Source organism: Ostrinia furnacalis, unplaced genomic scaffold (genome assembly GCF_004193835.3).
Source record: "Ostrinia furnacalis isolate ACB-3 unplaced genomic scaffold, ASM419383v2 OfSCF2833, whole genome shotgun sequence".
Lineage (NCBI taxonomy): Eukaryota > Metazoa > Arthropoda > Insecta > Lepidoptera > Crambidae > Ostrinia > Ostrinia furnacalis.
In genome coordinates, this window is record NW_021133072.1 from 565,065 (window position 1) to 592,064 (window position 27,000).

The 27,000-nt window shown below is 38.3% G+C and overlaps 1 protein-coding gene across 1 annotated transcript; it reads left to right on the top strand.

Annotated features, from left to right (window-relative positions):
• Window positions 1-3,074: 3,074 nt before the first annotated feature.
• Window positions 3,075-26,893, top strand: LOC114356581 (homeobox protein six1a). The gene is made up of 6 exons (XM_028309799.1): window positions 3,075-3,715; window positions 13,974-14,184; window positions 15,394-15,521; window positions 15,964-16,068; window positions 17,542-17,600; window positions 26,414-26,893. Exons 1-6 carry the CDS (start codon window positions 3,611-3,613, stop codon window positions 26,571-26,573), a joined length of 768 nt encoding a protein of 255 aa, XP_028165600.1. The 5' UTR covers window positions 3,075-3,610; the 3' UTR covers window positions 26,574-26,893.
• Window positions 26,894-27,000: the final 107 nt, after the last annotated feature.

Genomic DNA, 27,000 nt, shown 5'->3' on the forward strand with positions numbered 1-27,000 from the left:
TAGTTCGAACTTCGAACCCCGTTGACTCTGGACTATTGGTGAACATACTCCCAAGCATCCATTTAGCCTAAGCATAAGAGGGGTTAACTTTTATCCTAAAAAAGATGTAAAAAAAATCTGCTTTCATTGATTTGACCCGATTAGAAATTACATTTTGACCCAACCATTGTTTTATGATTCAATATCAATTTATTAGTTCCAATAAATATTGGATTTTACTTTATTTCCCCAACCTCAGTATCAGCGTACAAATCGGTAATAGTGAGGTGATTTGTACCGGTATCGCGCCGTGGTAATCTGTCGATAAATCTTGTGTTTTACAGCTGGTGCTGCCCGATAAGGATCGCGGACGCCACGTGGGGCGCTAGTGATGGGGCTTATATCGATGTAATTTGAATTTAGAACTTTAGATAAGTCCATGACTGGTGTCTATTTAAATGTAGGGGAGACCGGGTACAATAGTACCACGGGTCAATAGTACCATCGGCGATATTTCTTCATACAAGCGACGTTAGATTGTGTGCATAGCGTCAGAATATGCGTTTTTTGTGTTTCCATCCGCTCACCAGTCGGCGGCGCTTGTGCTGAGAAACGAAGGTGTACAGGAAGGATTTTTGTTTTTTGCCCAGCCGCAGTAAGTTTTTATGTCAAATATATGAGCCCATAAGTTGCCTAATATGCTATTTGTTACCAAAGTATTGTTGTCAATAGTTTATCTAGGCTCTAAACTTTGTATCGACAGCGAATTATTGGCATTCACTGTGAAAATGACTGAATTTTAGGTGAGTTCTCTTGACTACCAACTTGGAACAATTGTACCAGTCTCCATGGGGTCAATTGTAGCGGTACAATCAACCCCGTGGTACAATTAACCCCCGGAACCTTATTTTATACTTACTACATAATATTTTAAATTGGTTTTAAAGTACCTATACTTATAATAAGATAAGTTATTATAAAACATTCACGTGGTTATTTTACATTTTTACAATTATATTTTTACAATTACAGGCATACCTACCTACTGAAAATATAGTCTAGGCTCATTCATAGTTGCATGCATTAAGCATTAATTAGATACATACTTAATGTGTTTTATTAAATAAGTAGATAAAAAGGTGATATAAGTACCTAAATGCCTACTTAAAATGTTTTAATATAGGTTTCTAAAACCCTTCTGAATATGTACATTTTAGCTTAATTCAGTAAGTAACTAAGTATTTGAACATTTTGTTTTAGATGCCTCGGCGTAGAGTCAAAAGTACGGATCGCGGATCAACGGATCTATTCCTTTATGAACAGGCTTATGAAAAAATCTTAAAAGGTCGAAGCAGTAGNGGGATGTTGCCTGGGTCAAAAAGCAAGAGTTTTAATTAGTCCGTCAGTTAACTTATCAAAAAATACTCTACTCGTATTTTTCACTTTTTCAAACTAATGAAAATTTAAAGAGATAAAGCGCCCCAAAGTTCATAAGAAGAGGCCCGTGACGTCAACGCTTGCTTAAAAATGCCGCACGTTGTGACGTCGTGCGCAACTTCAACGCACCATAACTATGTAATTATTTGTTAGATTGACAAATAAAATTATACGTGTCCAATATTTTTTGATATTAAACATTACGGACTAAAAAAATTTTTTTAGGCAACTAGCCTATTACCGAATTTTCGTGTAAAAGTATTTTTTAGATAAAGCTAGCTTTATTTTACACAACAATATTTGTACAACATCAAGCTCTTTGGTTTGATTTTTATTAAAAAAAGGCGAGCAAGTTCTTTTAGCTAAACTTTTCATTTTATTTCGTCCGACTCTACATCTGTCTTTAGCTTTGACATTTAGGAATGTCAGTGAAACTATTATGTTCTTCGATTTCGCACTCCTCGGGATAATAATTATGAGTGATAATGAACAATTAATACGTATGCTTATTAAGAGAATCCGGAATCCAAGTCAAGGATAGTTGTAAAGGGGCTGAGGAAGACCATAAACTACCGGTGGGACAAGTTGTTCCTACATTATGTCTATGTATATTTGACCTAGTAGGTTACATAATAATTATGCTACAGGCTTACAGTATGATCCTATAAAATAAACCATCCATTTTATTCCCATGGTGTCCTTAAAAATATCGACTCCAGGACATCACTGGCGCCCGTCAGCTCCATATATCAGCAGGGTCCTCACGATCGTGTCGACGATAAAAATTACTTAAAACACCAAACGTTTAACATTTTGCCCCCACGAGACTGCCCCGTCTCTTTCGCACCTCACCAAACGCGTTAGAATAGAATGGGACAACTGTGGTTCCTTGTTTTAACGTTTCACGATGACTTTTGAATTGTTTCTCGAAATTGTAAGCCTTTGTCTGAGTAATGTGTACGTACGTGACATTATTTTGTGTGATAAAAATATGGATAATTGATGGTGGCGACCGTTTTAGAGATTCGTCGTGCGATTGTGGGAAATTGATTTAATGTGTCCCCGAAGTTTATTTTTCTAAAAATAATCGGTGCGGCGAGCGAGGTGTTAAGAATTTTCGGGTTGACAACAATACGTGACAATAAGCATTCATCTCAGTGACAGATGGAGGAGCTTTAGATTGTTGATCTCAGTGTTTAATTTGTTTATGGTTAAGTTTTGATAGGGTAATTGACATTACCAGTCTATCGATTACTTTTTTTGAGTCCAGACGTGATTCTCCAAATATTCAATCTCATAATTGATATTTCTATAATACATTAGTTAAATATTATTTTAGATTACTTATAGCTGGAAAATCGCTGGAAAAGTTTCTCAGTTTTGCCATGAAGCGACTTTTATGGCAGAATTAGACAGTCAATAATAGGTAGAGTTTAACCACCAATGAATAACAATTTAATAAAATAATAAGAAGAATTTTTCTTTTTAATAATAAGAAGATTATGATTTACGATTAATTTATTAATAGAATTGCTACATATAATTTAGTCAAGAATTTTGACTTCATTAGCAAAATATTGTGTAAAGATGCCTTTGATAAACTTTACTGAACTTTTTTCTTTTGTTTCAGATACAACCACTCCAAAAACTCAATTAAAATGAGAAAGAAGAGAAAACAAAGAATAAAACATAAATAAAAAACTAAAATTGCATCCAAAAAGCATTTATGTCTAAACTTTATCACGTCTGTGGCCTGCCAGATAGAGACTGGGTGTTTTCAAGTGAATTTTAAAGACAAAAAAAGTAAAAACCGTCGGTGTGTACCATAAAAACAACTTACTTTAAAAAATAAACGGCCCTTTTCAAATTCCGAACGCAAATAAGTAATCGAAGTTTAAATGATTGCCTTTGTTCAAACATTTTGGGACTGCTGCCTTCGGCTGTTTATTTAGCTGCCTCTAAAGAGGATTTTAAAAACAAGACAGTGAAAGAATAAACAAAACTCGAACGCATTTACCGTAAAGACTACCATTATTTAAATACCGTTCCGTTCTGTGTTCAAATTCGAAAATTCAAATTAGGAACGAAAATTAAAGCGTGCCACTAGCGGTAATAGCTCGCGATTTTCCGCGTGAAGTTTTAGTGTTACCAGTTAAGTTGTGGTGTCAAAGTGGCTGGAGACGAGCATTTGGACATGCTGGGGGGCCCTGAGTGGGGACAGCGGGAGGCCACCCCACCTAGAGATGCCCCCCTGCCGAGTTTTGGCTTCACACAGGAGCAAGTCGCGTGTGTCTGCGAGGTGAGTGGCCCGATTATCTGTGATGTGTATGACGTGCCTTATTGTTTATGGTTTGGGTCTGATGACAGGTTCCTTTAAATTGTGTTTTTTAAGGAAACGGAAATGTAAGGAATTATTATTTTTAATTTTAAAGTTGTGTACTAACATCTTAATACTGGATATTATGGTAACATTATACACGTACACTGAAAATATCTATTGTTCTACGAGTAGGTATTATGCAATTTTTGAAAAACTATTATGTATAGTAGGCAAAGTAAAGGTCCTATAAGAAGTTACATATTTCCCTAAAAGATTTTTCAATTGCCATCTCATGATTTCGAGAGACAAGTCTTTATCATTTTTCACAAAAATAAATTTAACTTCATAGAATCCCCAGAGCTTTTAACTCACATAGCTACGTAATATTATTATACCTAGGTGCCTATTGAAATGTTAATGAAATATTTAATTTCATAGAATCCCCAGCTATTTCACACTTAACTACATAATATGGGTACTTTAAATGTTATTGCTGCCGATACAAACATTCTTCGAATCGCAATCTATTTTGGGTAGGATTCTGCTGTAGTAGTAGGTAAACAACGACCGGACGAATATATTAAGTATGAATGAGCAGTTTGAATTAATTGTTGTAACTTATTTCACTAATGCCCGTTTTCACCATCAAACCCTAATTTTTAAGTGAACCCTATGGTAACAAATAATATGAAATTTTTTCATAGGGTTCACTTAAAAATTAGGGATTGATGGTGAAAACGGGCTAAAGATTCCTTGTTATTGCGTCCTAGGTTTAGTTGTAACGCACGTATTCACAAACATTACTATGAGGTCTCACAGTGCGCGTGGATGCACAGGGTGACACACGAACCAATCACAGAGCTCTATAAAACGCTGTGCGTTCGATTTGCTGCTTCACTTAAACAAGCATCGTTTGTGAATACGGGTGTTAGAGTTCTCGATTAGAAGTGTATGAGATCGATTCCCAATAAGGGCCCTTTGCCACGGCAATCCAGTTTTGCGGTATCCTGTAATGCAGGATCTCTCAAAACTGAACTGTCGTGTGAATACACAAGTGTGTGTTGTTTTAAATTCGAATTCCAAATTCTATCGGATGGTTTTTTTCGGGACACTGAAAACGGGATCCTGTAAAAAACAGTTCCTGCAACAAACGGGATATCTAAATAACTCATAAAATCACTTTGGTTTGATAATAATATTTGGGACGTCTCCACCTCTCATTCCTATCACTGCAACTCCTGTGTAGCCAGGCTCTACAGCTTGACCGCCATTGAATACCGAAGCCGTGAAAGCTAAATTAAATAATTAGGATATGTTGCAGCCTTGCAGGCGTGAACATAATAATCGAATCTATAACCTCTGGCACAGAGTGGTGATTACGCAAACCACCAAGCCTGGCTGTCAAGTTTATTTTTTAAATAAACCAACTTTATGGCTGAGTTGCACCACCTAACTAACGGTAACTATAAGGATAACCGGTGCTTTTTGTATGGAGTTTAACAGATTTTTGACGTTTGTCAATGATAAAGTAAGATGGTGCAACCCAGACCAAGCAATTAATTTGTAAAAAAAAACTAGTTTAGTTTCTCATATTATCAATGTAGGTGGAGTAATATTCAGCCAAAATCATATCAAACTACCCATTTTTTGTTGAAAAATAGCGCTTATCCCAACTACACAAGCCACAGTTACCTTGACAAGCTGTTCTGTACCTATTGTAACACCCCCACCACACCCTCAAATAGGCCCCGCCCCGTAACCGGATATGCCCTCCAGGTTGAGGGTAAATATCCATATCCGGTTGTCTTGGTGACCGGATCCATTAACGGTTTTTGGTTTTTACAATGTTGATTATGCAATTTTAAAACGATTACCTCAGTGTATAATTTATTATTGTTTTTTTTTTGGGCCTTCATTGCGCCAGCTCGACCAGGTTTGATCTATTGTGGCAGCCCTTGTCTTTAGAGTTCACTGCTTAGTCCCGTTGAGTCTATAAATTTCCAGATTCTTTGGAGCGTGATATCTGCTATCTCATCCGGGTGCATGTTGTGTCGCCCGAGATGGATACTTCTTCTGCTCAGTGTATAAAGAAGACGAACTTTTTTGCTGTGAGAATTTCGTCTAAATGCATCCATCACTGATGAAATACCAGATTTTACCCGACGACCGTGTGCTTCATTCAAAAAGAACTATGTCCCTGTAACCTTCTCCAAAAAACTACATTGTGAACATAGGTAAGACAGCCTTTAGACTACAGACTTAGTCGGCCGATAGTTGTTCGGGCTGTTAATCAAGATGAACATGAATGGAAGTGCGCACATTAGGTACCCCGATTTTCGTATCGGCCGATTCTTCATACAAATTGAAAGCCGATCCAACTATTGGCCGACTAAAATTTGTAGTCTGCAATGTTTCTAATACATAGCCCAGCAATATACAAGGTGTCCCAAAATTAGCACGTCACACAGACACTGGAGGTAGCTGAGTCTAAGACGCATCGAACAAGCTTAATATGTCCATAGAAAAGTTTCATAAGTTTTAAGATAACTATGACCAATTTTATTTATTCATTTCCATATAAGTTTGATGAGTTTTGAAAACTCATATTAGTTATTTTTAAAAATGGACTTATTATACTTGTTAGATGCGTCTTAAGCTCATTTACCTCTGGTGTCAGTGTGACGTGCAAATTCTGGGACACCCTGTAGGGCCTGTAGACTAGCAAAAGACTGTTCAATCTTGTATGATTATGTAAATGATACAAGGAATTAACTAACAAAGGTACAAGACACGTGTATTTTTGTTCTGTTCTGTTTTATAGAGATAATAAAAGTGGTCTTGTAAAAGACGGTATGATCCTTCTCTCTATGCTTCGGGGACAATTATGTGGTCCAATGCTGAAAAGATTATTAGTGTCTTTATTAGGGAACCGGACCCTATTCATGAAGTAGTTTATAAATAACGGTATTTTAATATACTTACTACAACAGAGGTAACAAGCTCTGTGGAGTTTTATCAATTTGCCACAAAGTTAATCTGTCATATTTTTGTATGTATCATTTAAACTCGTACCTAAATTCGTCATAAATATAAATAATGACGAATCAATTTTTCACGAGAAATAATATAAAAAGTATAAAGAATTTATGGACACAGACTTTACATATGAAAAAAGATTTCACGTGAGCGCATTTTCCTTTAAAAAACCGGGATAAAAACTATCTTTTGTTTTTCAAACTGACTCCGTTAAACTAGGTATAATATCAATGGATCCCCTTAGTAGTTTCGAATGCCGCTGTAGCGACGAACGCTGTTGCGAATGTTTTTTCCACTGCATCATAGTTTCGAAAGCTTGTATGTATCGCTAACGATGCTGTTCCGACAAACACTTTTTCTCAGTGGTTTCATCAACATCATCAACAGCCCTTTACAGTCCACTGCTGGACTATGAGCCTCCTCCAAGTCCTCCACTATAGTGGAGGGTTTTGCCATAATCCCCACGCTTGGCAGGCGGGTTGGAAATCGCAGTTTAAAAGATTGATGTCTTTCAGAGAGTGCTGCTGCCCGTTCTCTGTTTGATGTGTAGTCCCTAAGTCGCCTTTTACGACGACACCCGCGGGAAGAGTAGGGGTTGGTGACAAAAGTTTGGACTCAGTGGTTTACGCGAGAGAAGATAATAAGATTAGTAGTAATTAAAGTAAGGTATGGAATAGGTGTCGATTACACTCTGTCCTGGGAGATCCCCGTAATTCATGGTTCGCCTTACACCATCAAAGTTGTTTGCCCATCCACCACACCCTCCGTAACCGGATATCCGGTTGGCAACCGACTTGTATTGGTTGTCAAGGTTACGCACCACAGAGTCTATATCTACGTGGAAACCAATAAAGTCATTGACTCGAAAGTGAGATAAATATACGCGGTGTTGTCATAAAAGTAATTTATTATCTCCAAATAGGCTTTTCATGTGCCTATTACTTTAACCTTCCACTGCTTCGGGACAATAAATGGGCCAGTGCAGCAGTGCTGAGAAGAAGCAGCGCAAGAAACTCAAGTTTTTCAACATTTATTTTTAATTTTATATTTTAACTTATTTTAATAAATAATCAGCTAGATATTGTCTTGTGTAATACTTTCACAAAAAGACTACTTTCAAATACTAGGATAAAAACTATCCTATGTATTTCCCTAGGATTCAAATTATCTCTATACCAAACATTATCTAATCAAATATGTCAATAAAGCCGGGTACAGCATGTAACACGAATTCTATGTGTGGACAGGACTAGGAGCATTACATGTAAAATGCTGTCCAAACTATTTCCATTGCATTACACGTTACAACCGTCTGCACCCGGTTTAATAATCACGTTACATTTCATTTTTATTTTGTTAGGTGCAATTCTAATAGCTCTCCAAAATAATTTAAAAACATAGTAATAAGTATTTAGTTCTGCTTTTACTTTAGTTCAAATATGAAAACTCTACAATAAGCATTATTTCAATAAACGAACCAAACTTTATTTTAAAACGTATTTGTTATTGTAATTGGGATGGTTCTTAATCCCTCCCAAATTGGATTTGCAACCGTCATGGTGTGGGTTACAAATTGGTGCAGGGTGAAAATAATGGGTATTATGGGATGCTGACAGGATTGACTTCTTTTGGTGGTGACCGACTCTTGAGTTGGGGGTGTTTGGTACGGAGATATAATTATCTATCGTATTTCTTTTATTATCTCTACTAGCGGCCGCCCGCGACTTCGTACGCGTGGATCCCGTTTTACCCCCTTAGGGGTGGAGTTTCGTAAAATCATTTCTTAGCGGATGCCTACGTCATAACATCTACCTGCATGCCCAAATTTCAGCCCCATCCGTCCAGTGGTTTAGACTGTGCGTTGATATATCACTGTCAGTCAGTCAGTCAGTCACCTTTAAGTCTTATACAGTGTGAGTCACGTTAAAGTGTACATATGAAAATAGATGAAACTAGACATATTTTTATCGACAAAAAAGAGGTCAAAAATTTTTTGAGATTTTTTTTTAATTTTTTATAGAATTTTTTTTCTTCCAATTACTTATTGTAAAGGAAACGTAATAACTTTTAAACTAAGCGGTATATCCTGATAAAATAAAAACAGTAATAATGCTAAATAACAGGCGATACTAAAAAAATACATAAAATACACAAAAAATGCCAACAAATAAATAAAAAATATACTTTAAAAAAAAATCTGCTTTTAAATACGTGTTTTTTTGGTTATTTGATAAATTTCTCCAAAAAATGCCCATATAACAGGTGGTTTTTATTACTTTGTATTATTCTTTATCATATTATATTTGTAAAACCAAAAATCTCATGTCTCTATCCCTATCACAACATTTGCTATGATCGTTTGAACAAAGGCCTGCCACAACATTATTCTCCGCTACAGGTAGAGACAATTTTAATTTTCACTAAAATGCTTATTTTTCTTCGAAATCTTTTGTTTTTACTTGAAATCTAATTTGTCTTTATCAAAATTAAAAATCTAGAGCCATTTTCAGTTTTGTTGTTAACAAAGCGTTGAATGGCGCGCCCGGAGAGGCTTAGTTCAAACGATCATTGCAAACGTTGTGATAGGGATAGAGACATGCGATTTTTGGTTTTACGAAAGTAATACGATAGCGAATAATACAAAGTAATAAAATTCACCGGTTATAGGGGCATTTTTTGGGGAATTTAAAAAAATAACCAAAAAAACACGAATTTAAATGCAGATTTTTTTCAAAAAGTATCATTTTTTATTATTTGTTGGCCATTTTTGTGTATTTTATGTATTTTTTTAGTATCGCCTGTTATTTAGCATTATTGCTGTTTTTATTTTATCAGGATATACCGCTTAGTTTAAAAGTTATTACGTTTTCTTTACAATAAGTAATTGAAAGAAATAAAATTCTATAAAAAAATAAAAAAAAATCTCAAAATTTTTTTGACCTTTTTTTTGTCGATAAAAATAGGTTTAGTTTCATCTATTTTCATATGTACACTTTAACGTGACTCACACTGTATATTTAGATTTTCATAGACTTTATTGAAGTTTATTTAGATTAGATTTGCACTATTTCAAGAGACAGTTAATTTTTTTTACTCTGCGTTTATTTCTGTTTTTTATCAAAATTTTAGTTTTAATCGCTTAACGAAGCGAAGTAAACACAAGAAACATACAGGCGACGAGTTTTTAGATTTACAACTTTTACGAACTTAGTTTACAATTCTGTTAGGGAAGGCTTAGATGCCATTGGCCTCTGCCATGACTCAATCATAATGGTTTAAGGTACCCTACCACCACTACCACTAGGTGGACCGACGATCTCGGGAAGTACCTGGATGCGGGCAGCGCAGGACCAGTCGTGGTGGAATCCTCCCGGCTTTTGTCCAGCAGTGGACGTCATTTGGCTGAAACGAACGAACGAAACCTACCAAAAACGAAAACTTATCAAGCTGTTTGTTTTTTGGAGAGCCTAAGTACCTACTTCTTTCAGGGGTCATTTTAATAGCATAAGTGTCCGATATAGCGTCCTACTTATCTATGTTATAGTCAAACCTCAAAGTTCTGGCACTCCTAGGTTTGACTAGTCAATCCTCAGGTCTGGCTAGAAGTNTACATTAGCAAGTTTGTTCAGTTCAGTATTCTGAAAATCTTGTTTTATACTTTTTCAGCGTCGTTTTTTGTCGTAGTTGGGTTTTAGTTTTTTTACTTTTAATTTATTATTTAAGACTTTAAACTAAACTATACTTAATTCTGATCTCGAACTTATTGCATAGGCGTTACGACGGTCGGTTCTGTTTAGGTGNAAGACCAGTAAGCGTGTGACATGGTGACGTCCATCCAGTAAAATGGGACTCTTCGTGTCTGTGTCGATTTCGGGGGCTGCACGGATTCGACCAGCCAGCCTCAAAAGGTCGTCGTCGCCCAGTGCCGGCGATAGTTTCAAAAGGGGGCTTGTCTTCGGGATGCTCTGCGACGCTTTAATGCACCGGATCTCCTCTTGAAAGCTCTCCAACTGACACTGCCTCAGAATATGCTGCTCCGCCGTTTTAATCATCTCTGAGGTGAGCGCCAGCAAATTAGACCCCAAGCGACATGAAACAGAAAGAGAACGATTTGGTGATGGTTGATCACAAGAATTAGTACGCAATTTAGAATTTTGAGCATGAGAGTCCAAAAGTGTCCTAAACTTTGCCGCAGCCTGATGGGCACGCGCCGTGGCTCTTACGAGCCGCGTCCAGTCACTAAAATGACTTGGATCTGCCGTTACGGTAGGCATAAGCTCTCTAGTGTATCCCACCAATTCACACATATAGTGAGTCTTTAACTCTGTGAGAACTGGTGCGATTACCTCCGTCGGCTCGGTTGGCCACATATCCGATGGTTGTAATAAAAATTGTGGGCCAACGAACCACCTAGATGAGGATTCCAGAGTGAGAAACCTCGTCGCATCGTCGGCTACGTTTAAGTCTGTTGGGACCCACCGCCAATCATCAACGTTCGTGTTCTCAATGATTTCACCGACACGGTGGGCCACAAAAGGCCTAAATGTGCGCGCGTCGGATCGAAGCCAACAAAGCACAGTCCTCGAATCGCTCCAGTAAAACACTCGTACCGGTTTAAACCTATGGCACTCTGAAATTGTGACGGCCCATCGAGAGCCGATCAAGGCCGCTTGAAGCTCCAATCGCGGGATTGAAACCGGCTTTAGAGGAGTTACCCGAGACTTGCTTCCAATAAGTGCTAGCCTAAAACTGCCATCTGGCAACACAAAGCGCCAATATGCGACGCAAGCGTAGGCTAGTTCGCTTGCATCAACGAAAATGTGTAGTTCACGTTCTACCGCATCAACGCCTAGGTAACAACGTGGGATGCGTATATTCGCAACAGACAACAGCTCATTGAACCAGTCTTGCCACGTTTTAATTACATCCGTAGGTAACTGTTCGTCCCATCCCACATTGCTCCGCCAGAGCGTTTGAAACATGACACGTCCTTTTACTACAATGGGTGCCAGTAGACCTAAAGGATCGTACACGCGCATCAAATGTGACAGGTGTTAGTCTGGATACTTATAACTAGGGGGGCAGGATGTGGTTCGTTAGCTCAAGCCAGAGACCGAAGCCTCGATAGTGAGTACGACCACTAGGGAAAGGCGTTGGACCTACGAGGTGAGGGGGTGTGAAGTTCAGGAAGGGTGGCAGCAGGATTGCTACCGCAGGTTCGGGATGAGTATCTCATGCACTACTCGGTAAGGACGAGAACCGGTTGGCTATCAACGATAGAACGTCTCGACACGACGCTATATGGCAAGCCGCGGATTAATGACGAGGTATCGGATCAAGCCAGAGTCGAACAGTTAGGGTTAGTAAGGAACAATGTGGATAGCTATTCGCTAGGGACTCTGTGCAATGCAGCCGAGGGAACGATAGACGCGCGCGCGAACGTCTGGCTGTTGCAATGGCTCCCGAGCGAATGCTAGGCGCCCGCGGTCGCCGCCGTCTCTTATATTAGCTCGGTCCGTGCATACCGTACGGCCGCGCAGCCGTAGGGTTGTCAAAATCTCTGTGCTGGGTGCTAGGGCTGTCGATGCGTCGCGGGGCGCGTCACAAGGTACCTACTTAAAGATTTATTACTTAGTAATTTGTTTTTTGCACAAATTACTAATACTCCCGTTAGCCCCTCGTGGTAATCTAAATATGCTTGTGTTACGATCCCGCGTTCCTTGAATCCCGAGTCGGCTAGTCCGACCCCTATCGTGGCTTCAAAATATGATCATGGCTAATGATGGTGTAGAAGTAAACATCAAATCCACTCCACAGTGTATCAACCTATAGGTAGCAAAGTTTCAGGCGCAGAAACAAAAACGCATCGCTGGACCGTTTTTTTAGTGATAAATTAGTTCAGTTTTTCATAGTGTGCAATCACAGAATAATAATAAGTACTACCACAGAATAAAATAAGTACTACGTACAGAAGTTTTACTTCGCGAAGGTATTTAAAAAAAATTATGCTCAATGTCATTAACAATATGGTGTAATTTAGCCTGTCTCAAGAGTCAATCACCATTTTGTTGACAAACGTCAGTGATCGGCACTGCGCCGAAGCTATAGGGCTGACTTCGGTAAAATGATGTGACGTGAGGTGCCAAACTGCGGAAAATGGTGGAGGAAATACATGATTTAGCATGAATTTACCTCTCAGTGTCTTGAGGCAACTTAAAAAAGTACATTCTGTGTTTTTATTATTATTTAGGCAGTTAAATACTGCACAGTATTTAGTACACCATTTTCTTTATTTTCTTCCATCATACCCAAGAATACGCGTGCGTGAGTCAATGTTCGCTCGTATGTGAGGCCTTGTCGAATAGTGTCCTGTAGGTGGGCCATCGTGCGTGTTTTGTTTTCGATGTAAACTCGCGGAGATGAACAGGCCTGGTGCAATCCTCAAACCTACCAAACTTAATGTTATTGACCTAATAGGTAGCAAACTCGCGGGCGCAGAAACAAAAACGCATCGCCCTGGTGGGCTGCGCTGGCGCAGGATTCGCACATGTCCGTCTGCGGCGCGTCCGGTGTCCTAAGTCAATACGCTGAGTCAACAGCGACCTCATTTCGGCTTAATAAGACCGCAAGCATGGGACTGCTTTTTGCTAAGCTTACTAAAACAGATATTGTGTTATAATAAAGTTCCACACCACATTTGGCTAATAACTCTATGTGATCAATCAATGATACATATTAAACTTTCCGCCGGGACAATCTTCCGACAATCAAGCTGCATATCCTGGCTAAACAGGAGTATAATATTTTTACCCAGAGGAGGCACGCCGGCGTCGATTTCATAGCCTTCGTCACTTAGGATTACATAGTAGATTTCTACTAGTGAAAGAATTTTCAATGAGTTTCATAAACCGGGCAAACTGGCAAACCGGAACTCCTGGTTTTGGAGAGATCTTTTCTATTGAAGTCATGTGATTTGAATTTTGATCATGACGTAGGTAACACTACTCAGTTCACTGTTAGGTACTTCTTCTCTCTCCGTTTTTTCTTCTATAGGTATTATTTACTCTCTTAGCTTTGTGATGTACCATTGTTGTATTTTCATTCTTACTAGCCAGAACCTACCTGTACTTAAGCAGGTCCTCCTCGTAAGTCCCATAGACTTTCTTAGTCTAGAACCCAGTCTAAATAAGTTCTCTTACAGGTCCTCCAACAAGCCGGCAATATCGAGCGCCTCGGCCGGTTCCTCTGGTCGCTGCCGGCGTGCGAGCGGCTACACGCGCACGAGTCGGTGCTGAAGGCCAAGGCCATGGTGGCCTTCCACCGCGGCAACTTCAAGGAGCTGTACCGGCTGCTGGAGTCCCACACCTTCAGCGCGCACAACCACGCCAAGCTGCAGAGCCTGTGGCTTAAGGGTAATCATTAAACAAGTCGTTTACTTTCTGTAATAGGGCGGACCAGCTCAAAGAACTCATGAGTGAACTGAAGAGTGGCATCTACGGACTGGTAAACGCAATGTGGGCAGCCCTCCAATTCGATCTAGTGAAGGCCACGGAAAGTACCTAGATGAGTGCAGCGCATGACTGGTTCTTGTCGAAATCCTTGAAACTGGCTTGTTCAGATTTAGAAGGCTGGAAGTCTTCAAATCTGAGCGGGATGATTCGTAATGGCTCTCGAAAACAGCTTGTAAACATATGCTCGGTGTGACGTAGGTCAGTATTTCTTGAACAAAGTTTTGTCACCTTCTTGAAGAAGCAATCTTCCTCTGATCGCTGCCAGCGTGCGAGCGGCTCTCTCTTTCTTGAAGCCGTCAAATCTGCCAGCGGGATGATTCGTAAAAGAAGACTCTCTGTCTCTAGTAAGAGAGGTCTGTATTCCTCAGCAAGAAGCAAGCGGACAACAGTCCTCTGGTCGCTGCCAGCGTGCGAGCGGCTACACGCGCACGAGTCAGTGCTGAAGGCCAAGGCCATGGTGGCCTTCCACCGCGGCAACTTCAAGGAGCTGTACCGGCTGCTGGAGTCCCACACCTTCAGCGCGCACAACCACGCCAAGCTGCAGAGCCTGTGGCTTAAGGGTGAGTGGGGCAGCTCGAAGAATGAGGGTCGTTGGGGCAGAACAGTTCCAGAGAGGAGACTACGGACTAACAATGTGAGTAATTCTCCCACTTAGCGGAGCGAAATTGTAGTGTAAGTCATGGGAACGACCTGGATGCGGACAGAGCAGGACTGGTGCTTGTCGAAATCCTTGCAGGCAGCGCAAGACCAGTCGCTGTGCAGAACCTTGGGAGAGGCCTTTTTCCAGTCAGTAGATGTCCTTTGGCTTTAAACTCAAGCGGAAACCAGCTTGTTAAGAAGGCTGGAAGTCATCAAATCTGCAAGCGGTAGGTAATACATAATCTTTGGAAACAGCTTCCAAACATGGCTCAGTCAGTTTGGCTTTCGATACACATACAAACTATGATCCCACTTTTCCATGGGATCCATACCCTTGAAATTATTTCTTAGCGTAGATATATCCGATTGTTTACTGTCTGCGTTTCTTAGCGCAATCCATTCGATAGTTTATATGGATAAATCAGTAACGGTTGCATTTCAAACATCTCTTACCGTAATATTTGTCCACAGCACACTACCTAGAAGCCGAGCGGTTGCGCGGGCGGCCGCTAGGAGCGGTCGGCAAGTACCGGGTCCGGCGCAAGTTCCCTCTGCCCCGGACCATATGGGACGGGGAGGAGACCTCTTATTGTTTTAAGGTAAACATTTACTACCCATAGGGATACTACTTGAAGTTTTGCTGGTTCAAAATGCCTTGGGTCAGTTGGGTGGGAATCAAATAATGCCATTTCCTTAAAATTAGCTAAACTAACTGTATTGGCGACAGCATAGCAATAGCAAGTTCACTGTGGCACCTTATGAAGTTTTAAAAGATAAAAAAACAAAAATGTATTAGTCTGATGTGTTATTCAACGCGTTTGGTTTCCTTTATAGAATGGTAACCTATAAGTTTGATGTGTAAATCTGTAGCATCGTTGTTTCCAAATAGATCAACCGATTTCGATATAGTTTTTGTCTGAAACTTCATGAAATGTGTTAGAATCGCTAGTGTATTGTAATGAGCAAATGTTTCTTTTGGGAGCCTTATGAGTATTGCAAGTTTCAATTAAAACCAGTGTATTCACTCTAAACTTCTTCCAGGAAAAGTCCCGGTCTGTGCTCCGAGATTGGTACCTCCACAATCCCTATCCTTCACCCCGGGAAAAACGGGAACTGGCCGAGACTACGGGACTCACTACTGTTCAGGTAAGCGAGTTTATTTATTTTAAGAAAACAATCATCTTACAAATACACTAATAAATTACAACAATGCCCAAAGCCTAAGAGAAGGTAAGGATTAGAAAAAATTGTAAGGTGCGAAGATAGCGCAAAGAAAAAATTGTATCAAAGCAGTAGGGTAATAGGGTTACAGCTAGAGACCCCTGGTTGTGGCCACTGCATCCTTTTTGTCCACATAATTTGAAATGCGTATCAAAAATAGTAATATTAAAAATACGTAGTTCAATCAATCTGAAGATGATTAGGTAGATTTTGAATTTGGTGTTATAATTTCAACCATTAATTACACAAATCAACATCTAAACCAGCACAAATCTTGAATCACTCTATCTAGTGATGAAAACCACATTAAAGTTGTGTAGTTTGAAATATCTAATCGCAAAGAGACAGATGAAGTACAGCTTTAAGTACTACATGTACTATGTAGAGTTAAACATTTCACTAAACTAAACATCGTTTCTACACAATTTTGGAAGTGAAAACCTACCAAAGCTTCCAAATAATGAATCTCGATAATTAAGTATGGATAAATATTTTTTCTCGCCGCAACCTGACACTGGCCGGGAAGCAGTGTCGGGTGTCCACCGCAGATCTGCTCGACTGCTGATGACATACATATGTACATAGTACATAGCTTACTGTGACTTGACAATGACCGATTCAGAGATGCTTTATGTCTTAAGATTCTTAGGTGTTACATAAAAAGTCAAATAGAGTCCTCTTCTAAACAAATATTGAAATCTACGCACAGCCCGAACCGCTGGACGGATCGGGCTGAAATTTGGCATGCAGGTAGATGTTATGACGTAGGCATCCGCTAAGAAAGGATTTTACGAAACTCCACCCCTAAGGGGGTAAAACGGGATCCACGCGTACGAAGTCACGGGCGGCCGCTAGTTAAAAATTATTATGTAAACATAATTAACTGGATGCGGGAGTGCAGGACGCATCGTTGTGGAATTCCTTGGGGGAGGCCTTTGTCTAGCAGTGGACGTCAACTGGCTGAAACGGACGAACGAAACAAACTATCGATTCAATATTAACCAATCAAAAGTTTGAAATTAATTTGAGTTTAAATCGAGTTTTGAGAGTCCTACTAATATTATAAATGCGAAAGTTTGGATGTCTGGATGTTTGTTACTCTTTCACGCAAAAACTACCGAACGGATTTTGATGAAAATTTACAGTATTATTGTTTATAGCCCAGAATAACATATAGGCTATTATTTATGACGATCTGTGACAAACGAAATTGCACGGGGGTGAAGCCGCGGGCAAAAGCTAGTAATTTATATTAGCTTTAGGTCTTATGGTTTCTTGACGATGAAAAATGGTCAAAATAGCTTTAAAAAATGGTTCTTCTTTCCTTAGTGAAAGGTGAAAGGAAGCAGGTGTAATGGTTACTTTTCAAACAAATTGATATAAGTTTTACATTTGCAGGTTTCAAATTGGTTCAAAAACAGACGGCAAAGGGATCGGCAAGCAGAACACAAAGACAGGTGAGTGTTAAATAAGCATTAATAGTTAATTTTCTGTCAAAAAGACAAGCAAAATTCAGATTTATCTTTGGTTCATAAATCTGTGGCGTTAACCCTAGTTTCATAAAGTAATTTTTATGTAGACAGGCAAATCCAAACGCCACGTCTAGTTTAAAAAAATCTACATGTTTGCGTATTTTTAAAACATTTTACAGTTACTTATAAAGTAGGTACGAGTACATTGCTTTATTTTGATTAAAAAATGCAATAACACTTCGTCCGTGTTGCAGTTATTTATGAAGTTGGTCTAATCTTGAAAAGTACCGTATCTGCTAGTTATTTTACAGGCCAAATTCAACTTTAGTTAACTTTTAGTTGAAGAATAAGTTAAATTATGATGACAGTTGTCGACTAGTAGCAATGTCAATAATACTACGCCAATTTACTAGGCGTTTCAAAAATCCTCTCAAAAATAAGGTTCAGTGAATTATTAAATATCCAGCTTAGCTTTATCAGTTAACAGTTAATTTAGATTTGATTGTTTGATAAGTAATAGATGTTTTATAAACTAAAGAAAGTCTTACCTTGTACAATATGCTCTAAATATGCCCTCTGAGTTCGGGGGATGTTCTTTTGTATCGTTCTTTAGTTGTTCTACACCGTGGTAACATCCTGATGGGGGGAAAACAGAGTAGATATTAGTTTCATTTAGAGGTAGGTAGGGCAGTACCTAGATCTCCTGTGTGGCTAGGTTCTACAGCTTGACGACCACTTTTTCCCAGGGGAAAGGCAAACGATTTAGCTATTGGACCCGCAACAAAATAAATCACAAGAAAATGCCTAGGTGCTTGAATATTCTTGGAGATTTCAAAAAAGTCTAAGGCTGGGTTGCAACACCTAACTTTAACTATAACGATAACTGGTGTTTTACGGAGTATATGGAGGAGGATTGTATGGAGTTTGATAGATTTGACGTTTGTTAAAGTTGAAGCAATAATTATGGTACAACTTAGCGTTTATTTATTGTGTTCAGTGTTAGTGTCAGTCAATCATAGTTATCTTGGTCTGTAAGATGTGGTGTCGAAGTAAGACTGATGTCAAGATGTCAGACAACTACGCCGTATCAACCGCTGATGGGATTTATTGAAAGACGTGTTTTAGCTGCCGAATGCTTTATTGCACTGATTATAAAAATGTTAGAACTACCAAAGTCCCAAATGTAGGTCAGGCGTAGCTGGCCAAAGTGCATGAATAAAATGCAAGTTAACAATAACTTACTTAATAATAAAAATGTGCGAGTTGACTCGTACATGGTCATTTCATAAAAAGTCCAAGTGTACAGTCTCTCCACATCACAGTACTGCGATGTCAGCGTGACACCCGACACTGTCAGCGTGTCAAACCGCTGACACGGCTCGAGTTTGTGACCGTGTTCTTTTGTATCGACTCAGCGATGGCAATTGTTTTCGGTTTGCACAAGCGAATTCGATGTCATAATAATCGAATATTTTAGTCATACAGGGTGAAAAATTGGTCTCTAATGTCAAATTAGTATTGCTAAAATCAAAACAGCATCTAAGTAATTAGAATTAAAAAAAAAGACATAATATTAATGAAGCCATTAAGTATAATATTTTTTTAATTTAGGTACATTTAAAAAGCGCTTTTATATGTCCCAATAAATCTATGAGCTGACTCTACCACTGCTTCGGGACAATAATACGGGCTAGGGGCTTGCCCTAAGAGCTTTTCACAACTATTGAAACTCAGTGATACTTTATCAGCTTCCTTTTTTAAAGCTTTACAATATTCTTATTTATACGAATTGAGAGGTGCTTGTGTATTTCGGACATTCAACATATTTTTTTTCTCTTCAACTTTAGTAACTTTAAAAACAACCTGTATAGCAACAGTATCAGTATGTAGAGTCAAATTATAGGAACTAATGAAACTAAAAGAAAGCACTGATTTTTAATTTTAATGTTTTCATTAGTTGAAATGCCATTAAAATTCAGTTATCAAATGTACATGAATTTAACGTATTTGTAGAGACTTTATATTATAGTTAAAACTAGGCCTTATGCTCCTGGCTTTTCTTGCGATAAATATGGATCAAAAAGAACGAAGCATCCCTTGCAAAAACACTTAAATTAAAAAATAATCTCCTGAATTCTCAATTATTTTACTTAATACTAATATCCTTATCTTTAAACAATCTCTACCAGATTAAACATTGTCCATTCACACGTGTTTACGAACCCCTTTTTTGTAAGTCGGACAGATGGCTGCCGAAAGATCCAAACCAAGCGTTCAGATAAGCCTGTTCGTCATGTGTGGCTGTGTTCATCAATAGAACGATAGATACATTTATTACGTTATTAATTTACAAGGGCTCTATGCCACGAGAGTTGGGAGAAAAAGAGTTACCTTAAATCTTTACTTAGGTTATCTTGACTATACTAATATGGAAAAGAATTACTTAATTATTCTACAATGTTTACTAACCACCAAATTATTTCAACGATTATTAGCAACTGCACTCAGGAGGATTTGATGAGTGCTATGCTACTGACAACGCCACTCTTGTGGCGGAGTTTTGGGCGGACACTGTGTAGGTTTGTTGTCGACACGAAAATAAGAAGAACGATTTTTATTGAATCTTTAGTCCAAATAAATACTTATTAGTTAAAATTCAACGCACCACTTTTATCGCCTTATTATAGACCCGTCAAAAGAATTAGTAATTATTTTCTAACAAGCCTAAATAAATTAATAATCAGTATGTGTATCGATCGAGTAATTTGAGAAAATGGAATATTTTCCATTGCCTCTGGTATTTTTTCCTGTAGTGGAGAGGTTGGAGCTTAGACTAAATCTGATGATGATGATAAAGTTTGTATAAGCCTTCTATAAGCCTCCATTTCACATCAACAACATCAACAGTATTTTCAAAATTGTCAGTTTCTATTGTCGCGATCTATAAATTTTGAATACAGACCCCTAAAATATAAATCCCACTGTCTCTGTCACACGACGCCCATTTTAATTGCGCCCGCGCCGCGGCGCCGGTGGGCCGCTGTTATTTTTTTAATAACGTATTGACGTGTTCATAAATATCATTGCCCAAGACACAATAAAGTTGGTGACTTTGTATTCTATAGCTGTAACGACAAAGCCATAGAAATTAGAATACAATTCGATAAGTTTGATTTCCAAATGGGTTATTTGAAATTACACAGTTACAGTTAATGACTGACGTGACAATAGTTTTTACCCAAAAAGAGGTTAAACCACAGAATAATAATAAGTACTACCACAGAATAATAATAAGTACTACCACAGAATAATAATAAGTATTACGGTTAATGCCAACGATACCAAACTCTCTCTTTGATGACATTACGGTATAAAGTTACAAATAACAACACCAACTACAAAGTACTTCTGCTTAAAAACTTGAAATCGAACCGCCATTCCGCCACTGTAACGCATTGTAACGTTTTTCAAGGCCTCCTCTCCCCCCAGATTGCATTACGTAACACTAGAACGCCCCCTTAGCAACAAATACCACTTCTCACCTAAAAAAAACCGCTATTTTTGTTTTCACCCACCAGAATGGGTGATAATGGGTAAAAACCGGGTTTTTACCCAAATCACCCAGTGTTAACCCGATCGGGTGAAATGGGTTTTTACCCACTACCCATCTCTATCTCTATGCCTTTAGCAAATGAAAAGTAAAAGTTTCTTATCAATCATCATCATCATCTCAGNAATCTCGCCAAGGCGGTCATCGAACCTGCACAGCTGACATTTGCCAGGTGCCATCTGAAATTAGCGTCTTTGTTTGTTGCTATTGTCACGTCATGATATTAAATAGGTATTTCAAAGTATTTTACTACTAATGGAGGAAAGTCGAACCTTAACTTCGAACTCTATGTTCTTCTGATTAATTTCGTTGCGGGTCCAATGACAGTTTAACTTTCCCAGGGACAAACTTGATCTTCACTGGTTGGGTTTTTATTGGCGCTCAAGCTGTATATCCTGGCTACACAGGAGTTGCAGCGGTGGGAATGAGAGGTGGGAATAGACCCGATTGTTATAGCTCAAGTAAGATGGTAAAAATCAGCCTTAGTTTGTATAATAAATAACAAAACATACCTATTTGACGTTATTGGATTGCTGCTGCCACTGCAGTTGCGGTTGCCGGTTTGATTCTCCCTAGGGACAAATAACAGTGTGATGAGCACAAGCAATTTATGGATACTATGGTTATAATTTAAGACGATGAAAAGGGCCAACATACTAATAAAAAATTGAATATAGGAGTGGCACTTGGCAGTTATTATTTCAAACTTTCTAGCTTCTTTATTTCTTCCGGTCTTAGATGTTTTGCTTTGGATTGGACACATTTTGTATTAGTGGCATTTTTTCTTGATACTTGCCAAAATGTCACCTGATAGGTCAATGTGAACGTCGCGTCGCCCTTCACACGTGAGATGGGTCATGTCACTCGTGTGTTGAATATTAGTTACACTCACGTGGTATTCCGCCTTTTTTCAGGACTTTATGTTAATATTGTAGGTAGACATATAAAAATACTTAGTGTAGGTTTTAAATTTACTACGAAACAATTGTTTTCTTCAGTTAAACACCGCGATATACGGCGACCTTGCTAGCTTTTGAAGGACAGAAAAATAATGAAACTTTCTTCAGAAAATGACATTAAAGTAATAAATTAAATTAAATACTCAATTTTTTTGTTAGTAAATAAAGAACCATAATGCAGATTTCTGAACTAAGTAGTTAAATACCCCAAGTACGTAGAAGCACCAAGCTGGGAAAATTAAACAAGGAATCAGTAAAAATCTTTCAAAATGTTATCATCACGAATATCGGACGTTCCTCAATTCATTTTNCGGCAAATGGATAGGCAAACGTACTACTCCCCCTTTATTGTCTGTGGTGTACAAAGTATATCTGTTTTATTTAACTAGTCTAATACCGTGGCTTCGCTTCGTTGTTAATTAAAACAATTTAGTTTGTTGAAAACCGCATCCGAATATTGTACTACTAGTTTTTACTAGTTTTTACTAAAAAACATGCTGTTCTTTTGAACAGCATGTTTTTTACTAGCAAATAATTTTTCCTTCATTCTATTTCACATTGGTTCATATAGTACACATAAATAAAAAATGATAAAAATTCAAAAAACTGAACATATTTTTAACTTCGATAAATTGAGAAAATCATTTTCACGACTATGAACGTCTCTATCATAGTTAATTTATTAATTAACTATTGTTTTAACACTGAAAATGAACCAATTATCTTTGCTTGCCGTGCGATGTGGAAGTCATTGGGGGAGGCCTATGTTCAGCAGTGGACGTCCTGTGGCTGAAATGATGATGATGATCTTTGCTTGAACTGTACTTAGGTCAGGATCTTTCTGATATTATTCATTATCAATTACGTCTACAAATAGGCGAAAAGTCCTGTAATGGTAATATTATGTCCTGGCATGCAAGGGAACAAAAATTTACCCGCCAATTTTTGACAGCCATCAAAAAGTTCAGTCCACAGAGCATCTAACCAAGTTTTCATTGCGCGCTGAAAAGAGGCCAGCACAATTCGCGCGCGAACGAGACAACGCACACGCGTTAGAGCGAGACGGCGCTACGTAACCCGATACCCCCACATCTGTGGCCTAAAAGCGCGCAGGGACGCACTCGGGACGATATTATTATTAAAGTACTGTTTTATTTTGACGAACAAGAATTTAATGAGCGTAATTGCGCTTTCGACTCTATAATGATGGGATACGGTTCAAATTACAGGTCGGGATTGATTTGTAATGATTGTATCACAGATTTATGGATTTGATAGCGAAAATTATGATTCATAAAAGTGTTGATCCTAAAATTGGAACGGACGTTTTGATATCAGATCTATCGTTTTCAAATCAGAAATTAATTCATTTTAACTTCTGAAACTTAGAAAACAAAAGCTTTAAGCTTTTGTTGACTTATTATGACTGAAAAGTTTTAATTTTGGACCCTTTTTAGCACAATTTCAGTAAGCAATGTGCACCCATTGAAACATCAAGGATCTTTACTTCTGAGCAGTCTGCGAATAATTCCCACAATAATGCACTTATGTAACAACAATTATCTATTATACTACCAGAACAAACACAACTCCGTATTACGTTACAAAGTGGACTCAAAAAAGCGTCTTTTTGTTTTTTTTTCGACACAATGTGCAGAAACGTCTAAATCTCAAAATCCTGTTCGAAGCCGATGAAGTGGAAGACGCCGGCTGAATGCTTATGATGCTAAGATCACCACCGAAGAAAAAAAAAGTCTATGGTCGCATTCAAAAAGTTTAATGCACCGTGTAGTTTTAATTAAGGATGGTTTTACATTTTGATGTTGCTATTTTCGTTTCGGCTTCCGATCCTCGTTAAGAACTTTAAGATGTCATCTATTTGAAAAAGCTTGTTTGAACTATAAACAAGTTTTTTAACTCTTAATTTGGTTTGGATTCACCAGTAGAACATCATTAGTAGTTTATTTAGAAGCAACTCATATCCTTCAGCAATAGATAAGTAGGCCCATTGAACGATTGTTTATAAGTTAGTATCAAGCAGGATGTTATTTTTGCGTGCAACTTTGTCATATTATTTCTTCGTAAAAGTACCTAACTGTCAATAAACAGAGTAGTAAACCAATCATGAATATTTTTTTATTTGTTTATAGCATTTGTGTAATCATATTTTATAAACAAAATGAAAGATATTGAATGCAAGATAAACGTCTATAGGTATCACTATCGTTTTGTGTTTGATACACTGCACATTGTTGTCTCAAATAAATCAAGTCTGAAAGCATTTTGCAGATTTAATTATGGCTAATGGTGCTAATAGCTTTAATCTCGCCAAGGCGGTCATCGAACCTGCACAGCTGACAATGCTGACATTTGCCAGGTGCCATCTGAAATTAGTGTCTTTGTTTGTTGCTATTGTTACGTCACGATACTTTTTCAAAGTATTTTAGTACTACTAATGGGGGGAAGTCGAACCTTAACTTCGAACTCCAATGTTCTTCTGATTAATTACGTTGCGGGTCCAATGACAGTTTAACTTTCCCCGGGACAAACTTGATCTTCACTGGTTGGGTTTTTATTGGCGCTCAAGGTGTATATCCTGGCTACACAGGAGTTGCAGCGGTGGGAATGAGAGGTGGGAATAGTCCCGATTGTTATAGCTCAAGTACGAGTAAGATGGTGCAAATCAGCCTTAGTCTGTATAATAAATCACAACACTTACCTATTTGACGTTACTGGATTGCTGCTACTACTGCAGTTGCGGCTGCCGGTTATTTGATTCTCCCTGGGGACAAATGACAGTGTGATGAGCACAAACAAATTATAGATATTATTATAGTTATATGGAACGTGTTAATGTGCGTTGAAAAGGGCCAACCAACATACTAATGAAAATTTGAATATATAAGTGGCAGTCGTTAATTCAAACTTTCTAGCTTCTTTATTTCTTCCGGTCTTAGATCTTTTGCCTGGGAAAATGTATTAGTGGCATTTTTTTCTTGATTCTTGCCAAAATGTCACCTGATAGGTCAATGTGAGCGTCGCCCTTCACACGTGAGATGGGTCATGTCACTCGTGTGTTGAATATTAAGTTACACTCACGTGGTATTCCGCCTTTTTTCAGGACTTTATATAGTTGATATTGTAGGTAGACATAAAATTTAAAAATACTTAGTGTAGCTTTTAAATTTACTACCTAACAATTGTTTTCTTCAGTTAAACACCGCGATATACGGCGACCTTGCTACCTTTTGAAGGACAGAAAAATAATGAAACTTTCTTCAGAAAATGAAATTAAAGTAATAAATTAAATTAAATACCTACTCAATTTTTTTGTTAATAAACAAAGAACCTTAATGCAGATTTCTGAACTAAGTAGTTAAGTAGCCCAAGTACTTATAAGCACGGGAACATAATATAAACAAGGAATCATTAAAAATCTTTCAAAATGAATTATCATCACGAATATCGGACTTTCCTCAATTTATTCATTTTCCCAACGTCTCACACTGCAGACAGACAGTCTCAACTTTGTCTATGGCTAGCTACATCCAAGATGGCGGCGTGTCAGGTTACAGCTGTCGAGTCGCGCTCGTCACTTTGCGCTCAGGCTTGATTGGACAGGACTACTAAGCCCCAAATAAAACAGGAAAGTTCTCTGGCTTCTCAGAAGGATAGAATGGATTCAGTGGATATTGTTTTGACGTACACGGCCGTTACGGTCTATGGAACATTTTGAAAATAATATTGTTTTTGGTCTGTTAGATAATTTGGGGCGAGATCACAAACAGATAAAATCTAATAGATTAGTTTTTAAACTTAGTGGTTATTTGTAATTTCAAATCATGAGGAGCAACTAATTAAAAAAATAAAACATACATTCATCTTGTGAGACAGAAGAGGGTTCTATGTGTCAAAAGATATTTATTTATTTATTTATGTAATTCAGGGGTTCAGAGAGTTCAGGGAATCATAGGTTTTGTAAAATTTTATAAATTTCTTATTTTATTGAAATAGGTAAATGTTACTTTAACAAAAAATCAATAGGCCCCTTATGTTTAACACCATCGAATAAAATCATGCATGTTTTATCTACTACATGCCTTTTTAAATACATCACTCGACTTCTGTAAAGGTATGGCTTAAGATTAAGAAGATGAAATGATTATCCCAAAGAAAACTAAATAGTCATCTATTAAAATATACTAATCATCACCTTTCTTTCTTTCCAGTGGCGGCGGCGGGGACAAACAGCTGGACTCTTCAACAGACGACGACAGCGATGCGCCCACGCACCCCACGCAGCCCCACGTCGTGCCCCCCCACCCCCCACAGCCGCTGTACCCCCTCTACGAGCACCCCCTAGCACACCTACAGTACCACCACTCGTGACCCCCTTATCCTTATCTGTAGATGTAATATAAAATGGCGGAATGCATGTATGTTGAAATGTAACAACGCCATGACAAGACATTTGATTGAAGGGGTGAGTGGACAAAGGTGTTATCTGACAAAACTGAAGAATCGACTTTTTTGCATGAACATAGGTTTTAAGTGATGATAAAATCGAGTAATGAGTTCAAAACACGCAATTTTGTTACGTGTCAAACCTTAACAAAGGTGTTATCTGACAAGCATTGATACATTTCAGGATTCAAATGTGGTATGAGCAGATTAACATTTTCAAACACTCATAACTCATTTTGTTAGTTAAGACCTTTGTCCACTCACCCCTTCATTTTTGTTGCAATAGCTTTTTTTAACCAGAACGAGCAAGTTCTTGGCCTGCATCATACCTTGGAAAGTGATGATCAGGCCG